The sequence below is a fragment of the Haliotis asinina genome, chromosome 1, assembly GCF_037392515.1.
Source record: "Haliotis asinina isolate JCU_RB_2024 chromosome 1, JCU_Hal_asi_v2, whole genome shotgun sequence".
In the NCBI taxonomy this organism is placed as follows: domain Eukaryota; kingdom Metazoa; phylum Mollusca; class Gastropoda; order Lepetellida; family Haliotidae; genus Haliotis; species Haliotis asinina.
In genome coordinates, this window is record NC_090280.1 from 35,211,795 (window position 1) to 35,236,729 (window position 24,935).

The 24,935-nt window shown below is 39.1% G+C and overlaps 1 protein-coding gene across 1 annotated transcript; it reads left to right on the forward strand.

The window, feature by feature from the left end:
* Positions 1-5,760: 5,760 nt before the first annotated feature.
* Positions 5,761-12,539, forward strand: LOC137290772 (beta-porphyranase A-like). The gene is made up of 3 exons (XM_067821892.1): positions 5,761-6,087; positions 6,798-6,942; positions 10,988-12,539. Exons 1-3 carry the CDS (start codon positions 5,854-5,856, stop codon positions 12,352-12,354), a joined length of 1,746 nt encoding a protein of 581 aa, XP_067677993.1. The 5' UTR covers positions 5,761-5,853; the 3' UTR covers positions 12,355-12,539.
* Positions 12,540-24,935: the final 12,396 nt, after the last annotated feature.

Sequence of the window (24,935 nt, forward strand, 5' to 3'; positions counted from 1 at the left end):
AATCTAGTATTGAGAGAAATGGTAGAATTCTTTAAATTCTTAATGAATGTATGGCGTACCCGAATGGTCAAAATAGTCATACAGACAAGCCTCATTATTACATGAGTGTAAACGGTGATGTGAGGGGGTCATTAATAAACAAGGTCATTTTGCGATGCGGTATTGGCCTTCATTCACAAATATCTGCTAAACGCAGATGGAGAAGACTGTGCGAGTTAATATTTATCGTCACATCGGCAATATTGCAGTCACATCGCAATGTAACAATTAACTATCAGTGAAAATCAATACTGTTAGGAGTTAGAAAACTGTTTACGATGAACAGTGAAACTACTAGTGTATCACAGATAGAGATAAATAAACTAGCATGTAACTAAAGATGTATATTATAATGCAAGAACATACATTATAAAACGGGCTTTAGTGAGTGAGTTATTATCTCATCGGTAATTTGTCTGCTATATCGTGACGTGAACGCATTTAATATCGAAATGGAATGATTGAGTGAGTTAAAATTTAACGTCACATCGGCAATATTTCAGCCATATCATGACGAGAACATTTTGATACTCAAATGAAATGTGTATACATCATAAAAACCTGTCGTCAAAGGACAGTAAAACAACTAGAATATCACTGCTACAATTAAACCTAGTGTGGAGAGTTAAAACAAATACCACTATTTGGACAATACAATATAAAATACGGACTGTAGATCTCCAACAACAGAAGGTAGATCACCATACTAGGGACCATGGGGACTTACAGTACCTTTGCTACCTGCCTGAACCCCAGATGATTCACACCATCCCCTTAGCCATTGGCGATTATACTGACATTTAGCCATTATTATAAACAACAAATATACTACGATTAAGAGTTTCGTCGTACTAAATTGACATAGAGTGTTTTGGTCTTACGTACCCTCTCAGGAGGACAATAATTTCACAAATCCCCCCTCGAGGGCACAGCCACTAACAATCTCAGTTGTTAATCTAGACTACCAATAATACAATATTTAATTATTTACAATTCTGATAGCAAATCTAATTCTTTTTAAAAAGCAATAATTAAATGAGAGCTGGTATTAGACCGAGAGGTTAGTATCCCACCAGTATCTTCAATACCTGGCGGTGAAGAGAAGGAAGGCTTGTAACTGCGTCTGGTAAGAATCCTACTCATCTATCTACGTAAAACGAACGCCACACGTCAGAAGTGAAGACGACTCTTCATCCGTTCATGAGAGATGTAAAAAAATATCCTTCTGGATGAGATTGGGCTTAGAACCTCTCCCAGCTTCCAACCAACACGAGTAAGAGTACTATATGACATTTTTGTTCCTTTGGACAATCAAGGAAAGGATGCTTTGTTAATAGTTTTCCTTGTATATTTAACCATTTATATTTGAAATCATTTGCGAAGAAAAACTCAATTCATACTATCCCATCACCAACTGTAGCTGTTGTACACCTGAGAGGTCATGGATACATACGAAAAGTACGTTCCTACAGGACAACGCTACATCAAGCGTCAACATCGTGTCAGGAGTTGGTATCCTGTCTGTAGTAAAGGGTGTAAGAATCCATGCAAGTGCAAACAGTCTTCACTTCATGACATTGCCGAAGCTATGATTCAAGATGTTTAACATGTATTTCGGTTCAGGATATTTTTTTTTAAAAAAAAGTCCCAGTAGAGTATTGATGGCAAGCCCAAAGCTATAACAGTATCCATAAAAAAGCAAAATAGTATTTATCTACTGCACATACGCAATACGCCTCCATATCCTAAAATGTTCACCATACATCAGTCTACAAATGTGCAAAGGTTCATCACTTTTATCACTAAATGCACATTTTATCTACTTAACCGCTATACTAATACAAAATTTGATCATAACGCCACCGAACGCCCCCAAGTTTTCATGCATTGGTCTACTGTGCCTACATCGTCAAGGTGTGACAGGACCCTAATATAACATCAGTAATGAAGACGTGAAGCTGGAATAGTCCTGAATATTTATTACTCACAGATATGAAATGCTGGATAACTGAGGATGCAGTAACTGTAACCGAAACATCTTATATATCCACAAGGTAGGATTGTTGTGCGTGAGAAAACACACACTTACGAAAGACAGTACCTTGATCTGCATACTCGCCCTATTGTGATTAACATTAGAGAATAAGGTCAGTATATGCCCTGCCCATTACATATTTCTAGCAAATATAGCCGTATGGTCAGAGAAAAAATACATGAGTATTCACCTCCCGATTGGGAGAGTAAAAAGGGTTCATTGTCTGTGATGTGAAGACTTAGATACTTGTGAATTATGAATCCAGCTCTGTTAAACGTTGGTGAAAAACATTTGCTATGAGACCGTATGGGAATTTGTCAAGCATTTAGTACTTAGTTGAGATAAACATAAAGTAGGTTATGGCAGAGTATACGTTTACCGTTATCTCGGTGTCAGGAATGACAAGAATGTAGTGTAGAACTTTTTATTGAAACCCTTAAGAGATTGGAGTGCCCCTTTTTGAAACGACTGTTCACGTAAGGCTTCATTTGTTTTAAGGTGGAATTGTATGTAATTATTATATTATCGGGTTTATTGTTTTGTTTTTTTTTCTGTTTGTATTATTAAGACTACGATAAAATTTCTGATAATAAGTAAAGAAATTGTGCCCGTCTTGGATCTACAAAGAGTCTACTTAGCAATGGTTCGTATCCAGTCATAATCAAAGCCATATATTACCTTAGTGAGTTAACATTTAAAGTCACTTTGATGATATACTGACTCAAAAGAGAAACTTTGATTCTTTTTTAAGGGCAATATAAAAACAACAAGAGATGGTAAGATGGTCAAAATGTTATTACTTCATTGCTGAGATCTGTGTGATGTACTCGATACAGTGCCACAATCAGTTCCATTAGGCTATACCGCCGTTCCAAAACACGGGTATACCAAATGTTAGGTCACAAGAATACAAAAAATTTTCAGTTCAATAATGTGTTGTATGGCCGCCCCGCGCATTCACCACTGCCAAACACCGTCTCCTCATCGACTACCTGATGTTTGTGAACACGTGGTTGCAGATTCTGTGCCATTGTTCTTTTCAAGGCAGCTCCAAGTTCCTGCAAATTCTGAGGTTGGTTCCTCAGACCACGAAGCCTTCTCCCAAGTGCATCCCAAACATGCTCTGTTAGACTAACGTCAGGAGACCTCGATGGCCAGTGCATGACGTTGATTCCACCGTTGTGAAGGAAATTTCGTGTCAGCATCGTGGTATGCAGTCGAGCATTATCATGCTGGAACTGTAGACCTGGGCCATGAGCCGCCATGAAACGAACGAGTTCACGGGTGAGCACCTGATCGCGGTAAGCAGCAGCTGTGAGGTTTTAACGGGTGACCAGAAGTCGGAAACGCTGGTTCTCACAGAAAGCACACCACACTATGCAGCTTCCGTCCCCGAATCTGTCGACGTCATCTCTAGACTCTATGCCTGCCGTCCGCGAATCTGAGGGTAAATCTGGATTCATCGATAAAAACTAGTCATTTTACTGTCCTTTGTTGACAGGATTATATAATCAATCATTCATTATTGTTAATCTATATATTGTTTTAGTCACGAAATATTGCCAAAGTGACTTTAAATTTTAACTCACTCACTCACTCACTCTAAACATCTCAGCCCTGTTTCGTGCAGCCGGTAGAAATCGTACTGTAAAATTAAGGTCCTCCTGAGAGGGTACGTAAGTCCAAAAACATTCACAGTAAATTTAACCTTTCCACCGCTATTAATCGTAGAATATGTGTATTTTTTATTTTTTGGGTAGATGTGTCTAAATTGCTAACGGTAGAGGGGATGATGTAAATCCAACTAGGGTCCATGCAGGTAGCAAAGGTACTGTAAGTTCCCATGGTCCTTAGTATGGTGATCTAACTTCAGTTGTTGGCAATCTATAGTCCATTTTTATATTGTATTGTCCTCTATAGTTAAACTGTTTTAGATTTAATTGCTGGTCTTAAATGGACATCTGTGATATATACTAGTGGTTTTACTGTTCTTCGTCAACAGGGCTTTGGTTTCTTATATTCATTCATTCTATAACGACTTCTCATTATTTCTTGCTCTCGTCACGATATGGCTGCAACATTGGCGATGTGAAGATAAATATTAACTCACTCACTTATTACAGTTCCAGCATGATACGAAATTTCGCTGGAACCAATATCATGGACTGGCCATCGAGGTCTCCTGACCTTAAACTAATAGAGCACGTTTGGGATGCACTTGGGAGAAGGCTTCGTGGTCTGAAGAACCAACCTCAGAATTTGCAGGAACTTGGAGCTGCCTTGCAAGAGCAATGGCACAGAATCTCCAACCACGTGTTCACAAACATCAGGTAGTCGATGTGGAGACGGTGTTTGGCAGTGGTGAATGCGCGGGGCGGCCATTCATAATATTGAAATGAGAAATTTCGAATTTTTGTTTTTGTGACTTAACATTTTGTATATCCGTGTTTTGGAACGGCGGTATGGCCTAATGGAACTGATTGTGGCACTGTCAGTGTATCAAGTACATCACACAGATCTCAGCAATGAAATAATAACATCTTAACCATCTTACCATCTCTTATTCTTTTATAGTGCACTGAAGAAAGAAGGACGTTTCTTTCTTGACTCATCGTTTGCTCAGTATGTTATTAAATATCTTAGAGTTATCTCTGTCATATTTTGCTGGTTCAAAGGGGATTCGTATGACATTTGTCTCGGCACTTTATTGACTGTAACACTCTTCAAAATGTATCATCCTTTTCATCACAATATTAAATAAATATTAATTCACTCTGTCAGTTTTATGTTGTAATGTCCTAATGAATATATCTTTTTGCGTTCCATCCAGTTTTAAATCTCTGTACTTTGTTGACAGATATTGTAGCATCACAATGTAAAATATTTACTTATGACCCGTTCTGTCACGATATGTGTGAAACACTGATGATGTGACAGTAAACCTTAATTCACTCACTCACCCATATCAGAGGAATGATGTTGAAGCATTCCACTTGAACATGCATATGTTGAACGACATTACTAAAAGGTCTTGGAACATATTCTTGCACATGTTCATACAATGCAGTCGAATTAACAGCGACATTAAAGTAGTTTGTATGAAGGGCTGTTCGACAGAATGAAACGACATTTAAGTTAATGTCAATATATTTTTTCAGACGCACCAAAGGCACAGTCGCCATGTGGTTACCCAGATCCTACATATTGTCTAACCCTTTTTCTCGAACATAGAAGGTATTAGATGTTGTTATCTCTTTTAGAAACATAATAAAAGGTGATATAGTTTTAGAAAGACACTTAGGAAAAAGTCGATATCGAACAGGTGTTCCAGTGTCTGACGTAAAACGGAATGCTTTAGCCATTACATCTTTTGTCCTTCAAATTAAAGGTGCAGGATATGACCCGTTAAGATCATGGGTTGGATAAATCTTAACAACACATGCTTGCCACAAATGGCGACTATGCTTGTCGGAGGAGGCGACTAACGGGATCGGGAGGTCACACTAACTTAACACATGTCATCGGTTCCCATTTGTGTATATCGATGCTCATTTTGATCATCAATGGATTGTCTGGTCGACACTCGATTATTTACAAATCGGCACCATATAGCTGGAATATTGCTGGATCTGAGGCACCGTTCGTTATCAATTCTTCTGTCGTCTGTTATCTTACATGTTTTTCCCACACTCTGCGCATGTCATTTTCACATGCACATTGCTCGCCTAAACTTAACGTTCTCGTGTTAGAGAACGAAATTGGCATTGCACTCAAGCAGAATGTTCCTACCGGTTCTGTGCACTTTGTTGCTGTGGGGATCGGTGTTCTCTTACACAACCGTCACAATCTACAACGAGTGGCTCTCCCAGGGCGGGCATGTCCACTATGAATTTAAAAGATGGAGCAAACTTAATGGACTGACGCAAGAAAACCTAATACCAAAATGTAAATCTATCGGGACAGCTGCTGGTCGTTGGCTGAACAGAGACCAGAGAGCCAACCTCTTTCCTAATGTAAGTATGGTCTGCAATAGAAATGCTGGTGAATGGTTTAATTATTGAATGATATCCGTGGACAAGGAGCTATTCATGTGATACTGTAGGGCTTACCATTTCCATTCTCAACAGCCTGAAGCATACTATTCTAACTGACATTGTCAAATATGTTTGGGTGAATATAATCCTATAACTATTTTGTGATACATTTGGACTGACCGCCTCTGTGGTGTAGTGGGTAGAGCGTCTGCCTGGAGAGCACATGGTAGCCGGTTCGATCCCCGGCTGCGTCATACCAAACAACATTGACATATTGTACTTGTTGGTCCCTGCCTGGCGCTTGGAATTAATGGGTTGGCTCAGTATAATGTGACTGAGAGGAGTATTCATGCTTAACTGAGGTATTAACTGAGCTAGCACTTTGAAACCAGCTTAGGTTTGCTTGAGTACAAAGCAGCCACACATACACACGCATGCACGACGTCATATGAGCGAAAGAATCTTAAGTCTCACGTTTAACCCTATTTCACCTCACCTTGGACAATGTATATCCATTCTACCCCAACATGGAGTGAGTGGAGTTTTATGTAACCTTTAGCAATATTCCTGCAAGATCATAACGGGGAACGCACGAAATGGACTTCATTACAATATGGAAGTCACTTATCGATTTTATTCATGGAAGACCTAACACAGCCTAACACTGTAATGTATCATTTTATTTTCAGTGGCCAGAAAGTCGAAGTCACCCTGGGTACCCAGACCCCACCTATCTCCAGGACCATGCACTTCAGTCGAAGACTTGGGCGACGTATATGCGACAACTAAATGGCTACGGGAGTGCCGTTGACAACATGGTCTGGAACATAAGAGGTATCCAAAGTCATTAAACTGGTTGAGGAAATGTCTAAACAGGGGACTAAACATTTTTCAGAGATGTCTAAATCAAAGACAAATAAGGAATAACAGTTCCACAACATTAGTTCGATTTGCTACTGGAGCTGCTAATATAGAATATCAACTTTTAAAGCACTTACCAGAATCATGTTTAGAGACACTTTTACATATTTGTGAGATATTCGGATGTCACGGAAATTCCTCATGGTGTGACGCTGTGGTATTACCAGTAAGAAAACCTGGACGTGACCGTACGATTCCGTCGAATTTTCAACCGAATTTCGTTGACTAGCTGTGTTTGAAAACCATGGAAGGCATGTTAAATAATTGACTTGTTTTGTACTTGGAAACAAATAACCTTATAGCAGTTACACATGTGGTTTCCATAAAAATAGAAGTACTGTCAATCATCTAGTGCGTTTGGAATAGCTTATTTAGAACGCTCTCATTAATACAAAACACGTTGTGTTTATCCTTTTTGATCTTGAAAAATCATACGACACGACGTTGAAATCAGGCATTTGAAAAGATTTACTCGACTTCGCAGACAATTTGAAGGCCGCGTGGGTTCTACCCTGTGCCATCATTACAGTCAGGATCAGAGTGTCCCACAAGGCAGTATTTTTCGTAAGTTACTTTATTTAGTGTCAAGATCTAAAGTTTATCCAAGATTATAAATAATTCAATTGATAGATCACATTTTTGTGGATGATTTTAACATTTCGTGTCGCGGTAAAATGTGCACAGTAGTGAACGGCAAATTCAGATGTGTCTAAACAAAATATATAAATGGTGTTTAGAAAATGGTTTTAAATTGAAGCATAAAGTCCGAAACTAATTGTATACATTTCTGCCGTAAATACAAACCACATAAAGTCCCTGAAATATTTCTAAATGACACTATCAAAGTTGTAAGTTTCTGGGTCTTATTTTTGCCCCCCACCATTTGACTTTATATATCTCTAATTCAACATGGGGAGGGGATCGAACTACCCTACCTATACGGATCTCTCACTCGCTCCAAACGTGATTATGGCTCCATTGTATATAGTGGAGTCAGTAAAAGAACCTTAAAATTTTAGATTCTATCCATCAGCAAGGTCTAAGACTTTGTCTTGGATCTTTAAGAACGTCTCCCAATGACATTGAGGCAGATGAACCACTTCTTCCACATTAAAATCATCTTTACAGTATACTACTAAAGTACACGTTACCAAATCTAACCTTGCATAAAAATGCCGTCTCTTGATCCACCTCTTGGGCTCAGAATAAAGCCATTCATCGCTGCTAGTGGCACTGAGCTGGGCAACATATCTCCTTCTTGTCTTCTTTCTGCTCCAGCTTGGCTATTATTTAGGCCCCAAGTTGACCTGAAAAAAATAAAAAAATAAGAACATTTAGTCAATTTAGAAATACGCATATCAATAATCTAACCCCGCATATAACTGCGTCTTCAATCCTTTTATGTGGATTTGTATAACACACAATGCCATCTCTTGATTCACCTCTTTGGCTCAGAATAAAGCCATTCATATCCATTGCTGCTGCTGGCACTGAGCTGGAAAACAGCTGCTTCACGACTTCTCTCTTCTTCTCCTTGGCATTTGGTTAGGTTACAAGTTGACCTAACGTTGTGTACATTTTAAGAAATCAGAAACTAACGAATCACAATATAAACAAGAATATTATCATTTAAAAAATAGATATAGCAATTATTTACATATTTACATATGGGTCCAAGGATGGTGGCGCTGCAGCTTGTGCCATTGCCATTTGATCCGGAAAACATCTTCTCGATAGCCTGATAGCAGCTCTATTTCCACTGTTGAAGTTAACGCCATATCAACAATCTTAAAATAGACCAATACACATCCAAAGTGTAAACAGTAATAATCTTTTCTGAGTATCTTTCTTGCCTTAAGGCGATTAAAATATATCGTGAGTGAAAACACCCACTTTTAATAGAAATTATTTAATTGTATAATGATCCCCCTCTCCTGACCAATACGACATCGTCATCCGTTAGTTATCAAGCCACGTTGGCATTTCTGGGAACAAAATAACGACCTTGCTGCTCAGGTAACACTCAACCTGTGACACCTTGTACTGGCCTATACTCTGATTACAAAGCCAGCATCAAAACCTACATCCGTGATCTCATGCGGAAGTGCAAGACACCCAAGTAGGTATTACTAATTAACATGCAGTAAAAACCTGTACTGGTTATACCCGTGAAGGGCCCGGGGTAGAATACGCCTTCAGCAACCCATGCTTGCCATAAAAGGCGACTCAGCTTGTCGTAAGAGGCGACTAACGGGATCGGGTGGTCAGGCTCGCTGACTTGGTTGAAACATGTCATCGGTTCCCGATTGCGCAGATCGATGCTCATGTTGTTGATCACTGGATCGTCTGGTCTAGACTCGATTATTTACAGACCTCCGCCATATAGCTGGAATATTGCTCAGTGCGGCGTAAAACTACACTCACTCACTCACTCACTGTACTGGTTGTACCTACATGGGTTGTCAGTCCAGATGTGGAGAAGTCATCATGCGACAATGCCGTATTGGCCACACGATGTACTAAATATCAATTGAAAGGTGAGGATCCAACGTTTTACATAGGAGTTGAAGTCCTGTAAAATTATTGTTCTCTTGACAAACACAGAAGTCCAAAAGCATTCAAAGTAGATTCTTCTTCCTTTTTCAATCGTAGAATATGTGTCTTTTTAATGTCTGGGTGTCTGGGTAGATTTTTCAAAACTGCTTGCAGCTCAAGGGATGGAGTAAACGAGGGTGGGGTCCTTGCAGGAAGCCAATGTCCCCTAAGTTCTCATGGTCCCTAGTGTGGTGATCTACCTTCAGTTGTTGGCGATCTATAGCCCATTTTCACATTGTATGGTACAAAAATTTTGTGACAGTTTAGTAATTTTATTAGGCGATAACTTTGCACAATCACCAGTTAGTGAATCTCGTGAAGGGAGTGAGTTTAGTTTTACGCCGCAATCAGCACTATTCAGCTATATGGCGGCGGTCTGTAAATAGTCGAGTCTGGACCAGACAATCCAGTGATCAACAGCATAAACTGCGCACTTGGGAACCAATGACATGTGTCAACCAAGTCATCAATCCTGACCACCCGATCCCGTTAGTCGCCTCTTACGACAACTTTAGTCGCCTTTTCTGGCAAGCATGGGTTGCTGAAGGCCTATTCTATCCGGGACCTTCACGGGTCGAATCTCTGGAATGGTTATTATATAAGTAGTATCAAACTTTTTTAGATGTTGAAAGATCATTGCGTTGTGATATCCTATGCATTTTAGATTGCTATATCAAGGTTTAGATTCAATGTTTTTAATACTGCGGCTGATATGATACAAAAGTCTCCCACATATATGTAATTTGGGCGCATAAGATAGCTCTGGCTGTGATACATGGGTCTCAAAACGGACATTTACTATTCCAATATGGGTTTGGCTATGCTTGGAAAAAAACAAGAAATTGGAAATGTTAAATATTTTGTTATCTATTCAAAAACAGGCTAGGTGATAGCTTACAACAATCTTGGTACTCATCAATTAGTGAATCTCTTAAATACATATTATATAACGAGTATGAAACTTTGTTCAATTTTGAAAGATATTTGTGTTGGGATATCCTGTGCATTTAAGAATTGCTATATCAAGGTTCAAATGGAGTGATATCAAATATGCGGTTGATTGTGGCATGTATGATGGAACTGAATATGACGAAAGACTATGCTCTATATCAGCATTATATAGACCATGAACATCATGTACTAGATATTTGTAATGCCTATCATATGCACACAACTAAATATACAACAAAGTTCACTAAAGAATCACTTTCTCATTTCTCTTTTGTAAACGTTTTGCAAAGCTGTTATATACAATGCTGACCTATACTTTCATCATGTACAGAGCTTGAGGAACTCCAGGAGTGTCTGTCTCTCCGTTTGACTAATGTTTGACTTTCCTTTTCTCTCACGCTCTTCTGTACAGGACTGAACTGGCCCGACTGGATGAATAAATCACGTCATCAAGGTCAGTTCCCAAACAACGTTGATGCTGCATCAGAATTTGTGTCGCTAATGGTTCAGAGTGCTAAGGACTACACAGGAGGACGCCTTCCTTACACATTTGAAGTCATCAATGAACCTGATTGGGTCGAAAAGATTATTGACCAACAAACAAATATAGATTTTCACAACTCTGTTGCCAAGAAGCTCAAATCACGATTTGGAATGAAAGTTGCCGGACCAACATACACCAGTATGGCCTTACGACAAGCAGATGAAAATAACTTCAGCTATTGGAAAAGAACTGCGAAGTTTATGGACATGACGCTTGATCATTTGGACTTTTTCTCTTTCCATTCCTACAATTATCTGCGGGTGTCAGGTGGAAACTATTCACGTTTTGGCATCAACGAAGCTCGTCTGGTCGCCTCTATTGACATGGTGGAGAATTACTCCCATCTCAAGAAAGGCAAAAATGTTCCGTTAGTTGTCAGTGAATTTGGTAGAGGAAATGTTTTCGGACTTCCCGACGGTTTCGAAAATGGAATCATTGACTTTGAGACCATTTATCAACCCAACGGTTTCATGTTTACTTTCCTGAACTTGAGGGAGTTTATCGAAATAGTTCTAGTTTTTCTTCACGGAAATGTTCAATATCCGGGTCATCCCACTCTAAGGAATTCCTTATTTACCAAAGACGGTCATGCTCTTAACATGACGAAATATTTCACGTTTTGGACAAACTTCGTTTATAACCACAAGTTTCTCCGTGTTTCAAGTCAATACAATGGACAAGAAAGAGTAATTGCACCCCTGGCTCTGGCAAACCCTCTCACCAAAGAGGTGGTAGTTCTTCTTCACAGCTATGATAGAAATTGGCAAAATGTACAACTTGACTTCTCCAAAAGCTGGATGAATCCTCCCACAGGCGAACGAACATGCGTTCTTTTCGAAAACAGTAATCCAGCAATTCATCTCAACTACCATTTCAACATATCTAAGGATCATGGCTCCGTGGGTCTGCCTGGATCATCAACATGCTTCTACACATTTAAAACCAACTACAACTTTGGCAGAATGCCCACGTGCAACCAACGCACATACTATGGCAAAGACATGGTCATCCCTATCAGCCATGGTCATGCTCAGACAACCATCCGTCTTCCAAGCTCTGGTTACAGTTCTGCGCATCTTAGGGTGGGAGTTAGCAGAAATTTGAATGCTGACGCAAAACCGAAGGCAGTTGTGTTCAATGGCCACACGCTGTCATCAAGCTACATGCTCTTTGATTCTATGAAGACCGACGGAAAAACAAAATGGAACGTGTGGGTGTTCATGGTCCCCGAATAACAAGTCCGTGCAACAAACAACGTCAACATGACCTTTCAAGGCGACGGTGGTCATGTATCATCTGTTGGCCTCATTGTCGGTAAAATATAGGAGAAAACACTTATCCTCAGAACATGGCTGATCTTAGGACTGAAATTCTCGTAGATGGCTGCCTGTCATTGATGGAATAAAGATTATTAAATCTCCATGTGGGTTGTGATTTGGTATGTTTCTGTCCAGATTTATTGAAGTCAAAGAAGAAAGACACATGTGCTTTCACGTTGAGTGAGATAGTTAAAGTCTAACGTGGGCAATATTTCATCTTTGACGTTATATAAAACTAGTAATAGTGTGCTTATAAAGCTACATACATTATATCAACAGATTGGGTCTTCACTTATTGTCGCCGAATGATGAGCGTGGGAGAAGTTTCGGTACAAAGGGTACTATGTGTGAAGCGCAGTTGGGGTGTCCTCTGCAGCGATCATGCGAGAATATAGCAACAAGTATCTAGGATTGATCATGCCTTTGTCAAGAAGCCGTCGACAATCTTTGCATCTTAACGACTGACCCAGACAACATAGTGGGTGTTATGGGCAAGACAACATTGTGGGTGTTATGGGCTGTGGCACTGGCACAGTGATTGCGATTCTGTTTCAGAACACTCTGCAGATACCTCAGTGAATGAATGAGTAGTCTTTTACGCCGCTTTAAGAATATCCCAGCAATATCATGGCGGATAGTGTTACATAATCTTGACATAATTCTTAAGAATCAATTATTGTGCTAGTTTAAATAATGAGTGAGAGAGAGAACTTATATGTATTGTCACATCGGCAATGTTTCAGCCATACAGTGATGAACACAATCATTTATGATACAATAACTTAATATTTACCAAACAAATGTTGACGAAGAACAGTGAAAATATAGTATCAGAGAGAAGGTAAAAACTTCCAGGTAGTCATAAAACGATATCATTAAATGAGACCAAGACAAAAATATAAATGGGCTATAGATCACCACAACTAATGATAGAACGCGATACTAGGGACCATAGGAACTTCCATTACTTAAGTTATCTACACGGACCCTAGTTAAGAAATACAGTTCGTTCTACCACCATGTATAGTGTAATAAAGCACTATTTCGCCCTGAACTATTATACTTGCGTCCGAGTGCTTTAACGTTATAATAGTTCAGGGCGAAAGTGTCGGACAACATAAAATCCGGCTATAGATTGCCAACACCTGAAGGTAGATTACCATACTAGGGACCATGGGGACTTACAGTACCTTTGCTACCTTCATGGACCCCAGTTGGATTTACATCGTCCCCTCAGCCGTTAGCAATTTAGTCCCATCTAGCCAAAATTTAAAAATAGACATATGCTACGATTAAAAACAGTGGAAGTCTAAACGTACAGGAAATGTTTTGGGACTTACGTACCCTCTCAGGAGGACAATAATTTTACGGTACTTCAACCCCCTTTGAGGGTACAGCCACTAACAATTCAAGTTACTGATCTAAACTACCATGAATTACCATAATAATCAAAATTCAACAATGAAATCAATTTCTTTTAAAAATCCAAGAATTAAATGTTAAAGAGTTAAAAAGGTCCTTCATTGTTTTGACATTGAAATATTTATCCCTTATGATGGAGAATTCAACACAGTCAAGCAGGATATGCTTGACCGTGATTCTCTCATCACAAGGGATACAAAACGGAGGATCTTCACCTTTCAATAGGCATGAATGAGAATATCTATAGCTAGTATGGCCAATACGACATCGCCGCATGATTACCTCTTCAAATCTGGACTGACAACCCAAGTAGGAATAACCAATATAGGGTTTTATTTCATGTAATTTATTGATGCCTACCTGGGTGTCCCACATCTTCTGCATCAGATCACGGATATAAGATCTAATGTTAGCTTTATAATCAGTGTATGGAATAAGAAGTGGTGTCACAGATTTGTTGAGTGCTGCCTTGGCAGCAAGATCGGCTATTGTGTTACCAGAAATGCCTACGTGGCTGGGTAACCAACAGAAGATGATGTCGTATTGGCCAGTAGCAAGATCATTATACAATTCAATAATATCAATTAAAAGTGGATGTTTACAAGACATATTTTAATAGCCTGAAGACAAGAAAAAGAGTCGGAATAGATTATATATTGTTTATGTTTAGGATGTCTTTGAATATATTTAAGAGCCGTTAGTATGGCATTGGCTTCAACTGTAAAAATAGAGGTGTTGTCTGGTAATCTAGAAGATATTGTTCATCTGTAAATAAGGATTTATATTTGATATATTTATGTTTTAGTTGATTATATTCTTGTTTGTATTGTAATTCATTCGTTTCTCTTTTTTTAAATGTACTTAATGTTAGGTCCACTTGGGGCCTAACCAACTGCCAAGGAGGAGAAGAAAGAAGACGGGAAGGAGCTATATTTTCCAGCTCAATACTAGAAGCAGCAAGAAATGGCTTAATACTGAGCCCAAGAGGCGGAACAAGGGAAGACGTTTTGTTATACAAATCCTCATAAAGAGGATTAAAGACACAATTAATTGCAGGATTAAACTCATTAGAAGCTAATTTTGTAATGTACTGTAAAGATAGTTTTATACGGCGATGGTTGAGAAAAAGCTCATCAGCCTCGACTGTCGATAGGAGAAGTTGTAAAAGAACCGAGACAAAGTCTTAGGCCTTGGTGGTGCACAGGATCAAGTAGTTTTAGGTTGCTTTGACAAGCTCCACCATATACGATGGAGCCGTAATCAAGTTTCGATCGCACGAGTGATCTATATAAGTGAAGTAGGGTAGACTGATCCCCGCCCCATTTTGAATTAGAATCAACCTTTAATAAATCGAGAGCCTTCAAGCATTTGGCTTTTAGGGATTTAATATGCGGCAAAAAGGTCAAATGTGAATCAAAAATAAGTCCCAAGAACTTAGCCTCCTTGACAACTTTGATAGGGGTGCCACTTAGAAATATTTCTGGGTCTTTATGCGGTATATATTTACGGCAGAAAAGTACACAATTGGTTTTTGATTTAGAAAATTTGAAGCCATTTTCAAGACACCATTTATCTATTTTGTTTAAACAAAGCTGCATTTGTCGTTCAATAGTATGCATATTTTTTCCACGAGAAGAAATATTAAAATCATCCACAAATAACGATCCATCAATTGAATCTTTTAAAACTTTAGATAAATTGTTGATCTTGATGCTAAAAAGAGTGACAGACAAAATACTGCCTTGTGGAACACCCTGATCCTGATTGTAATGATCAGACAGGGTAGAACCTACACGGACCTGGAACTGTCTGTCATTTAAAAAGTTGGCAATAAATTGAGGCAAACGACCTCGCAAACCGAAGTCATGTAAATCCCTTAAAATGCCATATTTCCAGGTTGTATCATATGCCTTCTCAAGATCCAAAAAGATAGATACAGCGTGTTGTTTATTGATCAGTGCGTTTTTAACAAATGATTCTAAACGCACTAAGTGATCGACTGTACTTGTTTTGACGCACCCGTGAAGGTCCCGGGGTAGAATACGCCTTCAGCAACCCATGCTTGCCATAAAAGGCGACTCAGCTTGTCGTAAGAGGCGACTAACGGGATCGGGTGGTCAGGATCGCTGACTTGGTTGACGCATGTCATCGGTTCCCAATAGCGCAGATCGATGCTCATGTTGTTGATCACTGGATTGTCTGGTCCAGACTCGATTATTTACAGACCGCCGCCATATAGCTGTAATATTGCTGAGTGCGGCGTAAAACTAAACTCACTCACTCACTCACTCACTCACTCTGTTTTGACGGAAACCACACTGTATATCTGTTATGGGGTTATTAGTTTCCAAGTACCAAACAAGTCGATTATTTATCATGCGTTCCATGGTTTTGCAAACACAGCTAGTTAATAAAATCGGACGATAATTGGATGCATCAGTATGATCCCGTCCAGGTTTAGGTATTGGTACTACTATGGCATCACGCCATGAAGAAGGAAATTTTCCGGCAGTCCAAATATCATCAAAAACCGATAAGAGCGTCTCTAAACAGGATTCTGGTAAGTGCTTCAGGAGTTGATAATGTATGTTATCAGCTCCTGTAGCAGTGTCATGAGTTTGATCAAGAGCAGTATGGAGTTCATGAATAGAAAAAGTTTCATTATATTCTTCCCCATTATCAGAATTGAAATTAATATTTTTTTCTTTTCTTCCTGTTTTTGATATTACTGGAATTTAGGTGCATAATTTGAAGAGGAAGAGTGTTAAGCAAGTGTTTCACCCAGTTTGTTAGCAATATCTGAATTATCAGTAAGCAATTGATCTCCATGTTTAAGATGATGGATAGTGGATTTAGTACCTTTACCTTTAATTTTCTGGACCATGTTCCATACCTTGGACATGGGTGTCCGAGAATTTATTTTGGATACATAATTTTGCCAAGATTGGCGTTTGTTCTATTTAAAAGTACGCCGTGCTTTAGCATTAAAAAGTTTGAATTTATTTAAATTATGCACCATAGGATGGCGACGGAAATAATGTTCTGCTTTTTTCCTTGCCTTCCTAGCTTGTTTGCACTCATCGTTGAACCATGGTTTTCGAATATGTGGAACTACAGAGGAATTTGGTATACACACATCAGCTATGGAATTCAATTCATCAGAAAAACACTTAATAGCATCAGGAATGTCAATAAAACGTTCAGGTTTAAGCTTTTCAGCACACAGTGTTTCATATAAAGCCTAGTTAGCCTTTTTAAAATTCCGCCTTGATGATGGAGGAACATCAGAGGGAATTACAGCTTTTAATATTGTAGGAAAATGGTCACTTCCACAGAGGTCATCGTGGACTGACCATTCGAATTCATTTAGTAGTTCTGAATTTGTGAGTGACAAGTCGAGAGCAGAATAGGTCCCTGTACCAGGGTGTAAATATGTGTTGGAACCATCATTATAAATACATTAATCATTATCAGAACAAAAGTCCTCCAACAATTTACCTTTAGCGTTTGTAGTTACACTACCCCAGAGTGGGTTGTGCCCATTTAAATCTCCCATTAGAATACAGGGCTTCGGGAGCTGATCGTATAGAGCTTGAAGATCGGTTTTGGCAAACGCCGAAGACGGTGAAATATAAAGAGAGCATAGCGTAAACGCTACATGTAAAGTAATTCTCACAGCAACAGCCTGCATATTAGTAGTAAGTGGAACAGGGCTTTGAATAACGTTTTGTCTGACTAGAATGGATGATCCGCCACTGGCCCTATCACCCGGAGGGGAATAACAATGATATGCATTAAAATGACGAAGGTCAAATGTATCTGTTTGCTTTAAATATGTCTCCTGGAGACATATCGCTGAAGGTGTAAAATCTTGGACTAATAGCTGTAATTCATGTAAATTAGTCCTCAATCCTCTGCAGTTCCACTGTACAATATTACTGGAATAAACTGTCTTTTGGGGGGATTTATTGGGGATCTACCCCGCACTCTTTTGGAGGGCGACAAGCTATGTGCCATAGAATGGACGTTTTCAGAAACGTCCATGTCTTCAAGAGACCCATATTTATTGAACAATTGAATTTTGTTCTCTGACCCTTTAGGAGCTCTGCCACTTTGTTGTTTTGAAGCATCAGCCTTAGGCTTCGGTTTACTTTTTACCGTTTGCTGACTATCAGCTGTCGACTGAGATTTTGAGTTCGACTGAGATGATGATTTGTTAGCAGAAGAAGACTTTGAGGTACTAGGAAGTGATTCCTCAGTCTGAGATGACATAGTAGGGGATAAAAGCTGTGGAGAATCGCAATTTACCCAAGTCAAGGTAGTTTGGCAGCCTGTAGATGATTTTGTTATTTTAGATCTGGACTCAGATGGTGGTTTTGCGACTGTAGCATAACTTTCTGTAAGGTCAGATCTCTTTACCAGTTGTTTTGCTTCAGAAAAAAAGATGTTTTGGGTATACTTTATTCTGTTTATTTCCATTTGCTCTTTCCATATTGGGCACTGTTTTGACGAAGATGAATGGTCGCCTGAGCAGTTGGTGCATTTTCTAAAGTCACTGTCACAATCTTCTGTTGTGTGTGTCTTCTCACCACAGTGAGCACACACAACAGACAATGTGCAGGTAGATACACCGTGTCCATATTTCTGGCATTTAAAACACCTGAGCGGGTTGGGGATGTATGTATCAACCTGAATATTACAGTAGCCTGCCTTCACTGATTTGGGTGCATTTGGAGAGGAAAAAGTAAACAGACTTTTCGTCAAACAATCGGTCTCGATCCCTAACGATACCTTTGCTTGTGTTCAGGGTTTTGTGAGCAGACGCTGTGACGGGAATGCCCACGAAAGATTTGATGTTCATCAGGTTGGTGGATTGTTGTTTTTTACTACATTCAACTAACAGTGCACCCGAATGTAATCGTCTAATGTTTTTCACATCTCCAGCCATACCTTGAATACCTTCGGAGACAGCCCATTCAACCACCCGTCTAGGTGAAGTAAGGGCCGAAGATGGTGTGTTGGGCAAATGGAACACAGTTAAAAGCCCAACTGCCCTCAACCACCAGGATCCCGTCCTTCACCGACACGGGACGCAACCCACGGCAAACAGGTTGCCCAATTTAGTCGCCTTTTACGACAATCAATGGGGTGCTGTGGACACATTCTGTCCCGGGTCCACACGGGAGAAAAGCACTTAGCGTCACCCACCACGAGGAGGTGGCTCTTCATGGGTGCCAAACACATCTGGGGTGAACGTTTTACCTAAAAGTGTTAAAAAGGTCCTTAATTATTTTACCGGTAAAATACATATTCCTTATGATGAAGAATTCAACACGGTCAAGCGGGATATGCTTGACCGTTACTCTCTCATCAAAAGGGATACAAAATGGAGGATCCTCACATTTCAATAGGTATGCATAGGTATATCGACATCGTCGTAAAATAACCTCTTTAAATCTGGACTGACAGCCCAAATGTAATGCCAAGTAAGTGTAACCAACATGCGGTTTTATTTCATGTAATTTATTCATACCTACTTGGGTGTATCACGTCTTCTGCATCAGATCACGGATGTAAGTTCTAATGCTAGCTTTGTAATCAGAGTATGGAATAAGAAGTGGTGTCTCAGATTTGTTGAGTGCTGCCTTGGCAGCAAGATCGCACATTGTGTTACCAGAAACGCCAACGTGGCTGGGTAACCAACAGTAGCAAGATTACTATACAAATCAATAATGTTGGCAAGAAATATTTTAATAGCCTGAAAGCAAGAAAGAGAGTCTGAAAAGATTATATACTGTTAATGTTTAGGGTGCCTTTGAATATATTTAAGAGCCGTTGATATGGCTTCAGCTGTAAAATTCGAGCTGTTATCCGGTAATCAAGAAGATATTGTTTTCGATCCAATGACAGTGGCAGATAAATAATGATTTTTAATTACTATATTTATGTTTTAATTGATTATATTCTTCTCTCATTTTTAAATGTAGTTAATGTTAGGTCCACTTGGGATCTAACCAATTGCTCAGGAGGAGAAGAACTATATTTTCCAGCTCAATGCTAGAAGCAGCAAGAAATGGCTTGATTCTGAGCCCAAGAGGCGGAACAAGGGAAAACGTTTTGTTATACAAATCCTCATAAAGAGGATTAAAGACACAATTAAATGCGGGGTTAGACTCATTAGAAGCTAAGTTTGTAATGTATTGTAAAACTAGTTTTATACGGCGTTGGTTGAGAGAAGGGTCATCACCTTCGACGTAAAGACTGTCGATAGGAGACTCTGAGGTTCTAAAAGAACCAAGACGAAGTCGTAGGCCTTTAGAATAACTGTTGATCTTTATGCTAAAATGAGACATAAACAGACAAAATACTGCCTTGTGGAACACCCTGATACTGATTGTAATGATCAAAAAGGACAGAACCCACGCGGACCTGGAACTGTCTGTCATTTAAAAAGTTGGCCACAAATCAGGCAAACGACCTGCCAAACCGAAGTCATGTAAATCTCTTAAAATGCTATATTTCCAGGTTGTATCATATGCCTTCTCAAGATCAAAAAAGATATACACATCGTGTTGTTTATAGATTAAAGTGTTTTTAACAAATGATTCTAAACGCACTAAATGATCGACAGTACCTCTATTTTTACGGAAACCACACTGTATATCTGTTACAAGGTCTTTTGTTTCGAAGTATCAAACAAGTCGATTATTTATCATGCGTTCCATGGTTTTGCAAACACAGCTAGTTAGTGAAATTGTTCGATAATTTGACGGATCCGTATGATCACGTGCAGGTTTAGGTATTGGTACTACTATAGCGTCACGCCATGAGGGAGGAAAGTTAACCGATGTCCAAATATAATCAAAAATAGTCAACACAGTTTGAAGACAGGATTCTGGTAAGTGCTTCAGGAGTTGATGATGTATGTTATCAGCTTCTGTAGCAGTATCGTGGGCTTGCTCAAGAGCCGTATAGAGCTTGTGAGCAGAAAATAGTTCATTATAGTATTCCCCATTATCAGAACTGAAGTTAATAGGTTTCCTTTCTTGTTGTTTTTGGTACTTTTGGAATGTAGACACATAATTAGAAAAGAAAGAGTGTTTAGCGAGGGTTTCACCCAGTTTTTTGCAATATCTGATTTATCTGTAATTGATCTCCATGTTTAAGATGATGGACTCCAGATTTAGTATCTTCACCTTTAATTATCTTGACCATGTTCCATACCTTGGACATGAGTGTCCAAGAATTTATTTTGGATACATAATTTTGTCAAGGTTGGCGTTTGTTCTGTTTAAACGTACGCTGCGCTTTAGCATTTAAAATTTAAAATGTATTTAAATTATACACCATAGGATGGCGACGGAAATAATGTTCTGCTTTTTTCCTTGCCTTCCTAGCTTGTTTGCAATCTTCACTGAACCATGGTTTCCGGATATGTGGAACTGCAGAGGAATTTGGTATGCACTCATCAGCAATGGAATTCAGTTCATCAGGAAAGCATTTAATAGCATCAGGAAAGTCAATAAAACGTTCAGGTTTAAGTTTTGCAGCACACAGTGTTTCATATAAAGCCCAGTTAACCTTTTGTAAAACGTCAAAGACGGAGAGATATAGAGAGAAGATAATGTAAACGCAACGTGCAAAGTTAGTTGTACGGCAAGGAATTGGTATTAAGTGAAACGGGGCTATGGATAATGTTCTCATTGACTAGAATGGAAGATCCTATTGTGGCCTTATCACCTGGAGGTGAAAAGCAATGACATGCTTTGTAATGATGAAGGTCAAAAGTGTATGTCTGTTTTAAATACGTCTCCTGCAAACAGATCGCTGAAGGTGTAAAAATTTGGACTAATACCTGCAAATCATGTAAGTTAGTCCTCAGTCCTCTGCAGTTCCACTGTACAATATTAGTGGAATAAACTATCTTTTGGGTGGATTTATTGGGGATCTACCCCGCACTCTTGTGGAGGGCGACAAGCTATGTGTCCTAGAATGGACCATTTGAATGGACCTTCAAGAGATCCATATTTGTTGAACAATTGAATTCTATTTTGTGACCCTTTGGTGCTCTGCCACTTTGTTGTTTTGAAGCATCAGGCTTAGCTTTGGGCTTATTTTAGCAATTTGTTGTCTGTCAGCTGTTGAGTGGGACTCAGAGCGTGACTGTGAAGAAGAAGGGGATTTATGACCAGAAAAATACTTTGAGGAACTAATAAGTGATTCCTCAGTCTGGGGTGATATAGGAGGGTACAGAAGCTGTGGACAGTCGGAACTGACCCAAGTCAAGGTAGTTTGGCATCCTGTAGATGATTTTGTTATTTTCGAGCTGGATTCAGGTGATGATTTTGCTACTGTAACATAACTTTCTGGAAGGTCAGATCTCTTCACCAGATTTTTTTTGCCTCAGAAAAAGAAATATTTTGGGAAAACTTTAGCTTGTTTATCGCCATTTGCTCTTTCCTAATTGGTCATTGTTTCGGAGAAGATGAATGGTCGCCTGAGCAGTTCGTGCATTTTTTAAAATCACTGTCACAATGTTCTGTTGTGTGTGTCTTCTCACCACAATGAACACACATAACAGACATTGAGCAGGTAGATACACTGTGTCCATTTTGACAGACAGACATTTTTATTCGGTAATATACGGGCTTATGGACCAATTTGCAGTTGAGATATACTGCGTTTATAATGTCACGTGAACACAAATTAAAATAATTATCTAGCAATAAATATATGTTTTAACAAAGTTGCAACTGAATGTATCAGAAGGGGATTTTGAGATGTTAGTAAATTTACCATTAACATATTGTTTTTATGCCTGAGCGGGTTGATAATGTGGGTCTCAACTTGGGTGTTACAGTAACATGCCTTCACCGATTTGGGAGCATTTGTCGATGTACATACAGCACACTTTGATCTTTCATTTCTGATGTTTGGAGGGCCACCATTCGATCCTTTTTGTCAAAGATTGAAAACAAAGTGGCTGGAACACCCCCGTTATTACGCTAACGCCGTGTATCGAGATGGGTACACGATTGTTTGTGGACTTGTGTATGCTTGTTGTCGTGTAGGGTGACTTTGAAAGCAACCCTGGACCCAGAACTGGTGGTCGGTACTATAATAGTGACTCCAATAATAACGGATTACAAACAACATTGACAACAAAAACGTGGCGGGCGAATGTTTATCGGGTGGGAGTGAACAGGCACAGTCCGACCGGACTAATATAGCTGCCATTGCAAAGACGTTGAAAACAATTCAGGATGAGAAATCATCTATGAACTCAAAGTTTGATAGACTTTCTGAAGACTTTGGGGATAAATTAGTTGACCTAAAGGCAGAAAAGTAGGATTGCAAACAGAAACTGTTTGATTTAGAAATTAAAACTGACAACATCGAGGCACAGTCACGTAGATCAAATCTGATATTTCTTGGAATCGTGGGAGGATAGTGAAGCCAAAGTGAGAAACTTCTTTTACGATATCCTTAAACTAGAAAACGCCGATACTGTACCGATGCAGCGGACACATCGACTGAAAGCAAAAACAGCCATTCACCCTGCCCTTGTAAAGTTTACCTCTTACAAGGATGAAAGTAACATCCTACAGGCTCGAAAATCTCTCCTGAAAGATGATATAAACTTTCGCATCTCAGAAGATTTCACGGAGAGGGTGAGATGGCTTAGATCACAACTCTTCCCTTTCATGGACAATGCACAAAGTGAGGGTTGTACTGCCTTCTAGAGTTATGACAAACTTATCAACGACATGGTCTTGAGATGCTCACTCTTTGTAAAACCATGCACATGCATATCGCCAATGGGCTAACTGGACATATATTTCTAACACTGGAACCAGTATAGTAGACTATGTTATCTTCAGTACTTGTTTATTTCCTAATATGGAGGATATGTCAGTCCTCACAAGGACAGAATCAGATCACCAACCACCACCAACCACCTTTACTAATATTTTCTCTACACAGCAATGTACAAATGTCCATAATGACATACCGACGGTTCGAGTACCTCGCTTTAGAATGAATGATACTAGCTATGAACAATTTTAGGCGGTGGTTTCTGATGATATTATAGATACATGTAAGTAGGAATTTGTTTGATCCCTAGACACGTATGTTAATGTCGCTGTGAGCTATAATGCAAACAATTTTAAAGAAAAAAGTAGTAACCAATGAGTGCAAGTTTCTGAAATCAGAGAAGTATAAATATCTCACTAAACTTAGAAAGTATCATTGCAAAAATGACCTAACAAATTATTTGCAAGCTAAAGCAAACTTTAAACGTTACTGCAAGCTGAGGAAAGACCAATACGATAAAGTACATGCAGATGAGATCTCAAATGTCGCCTCTGGAAGGTGATTGTAGACTCTTCTGGAGAACAGTGAAACGTCGATTTTTATCAGACAAAGGAACGGGTAACATCACACCAGACGTATGAACCCAAAGAAAAAACAACAGAATAATTCGTTCGATGATGAAGTGTATAGTTTTGTTGATAACCACACTTGTGAATTTTGTGATAATTCCCCAATAGACCTTACTAATGACATACTGATTAGTGTAATATCTCAGAAAAAGAGTTACTTAACAATGTTCGGGACTTGAAACCAGGTAAAGCCCCCTGGTGATGATGGTATACCACCTGATTTTTTAAAGCTGAGTAGTTCATATCTCTTACCTTTTCTACTCTTATTGCTCCATAAAGTCTTGGATAGTGGTGTATTTTCAGATAGCTGGAATACTGGTATGATAATCCCGTTATTTAAATCATGGCCAAGAAATAATCCAAACAACTACAGAGGCATATATCTCTTGACCTGTTGTGAAAAGACTTTTACATTAATTATAGAAAAAAGTATAAGAATCTGGTTGCATTTTAATAAACTCATTGCTGAATCTCAAGCTGGGTTTCGCCCAGAGTATTCCACTGCAGACCAAATATTTACTTTACAGGCCTTATGTACTAATATCTGAATAAGCACAAAGGTAGATTTTATGGTGCATTTATAGATTTTTAAAAGGTCTTTGACCTCGTTGACAGAAGAAAATTGTTATA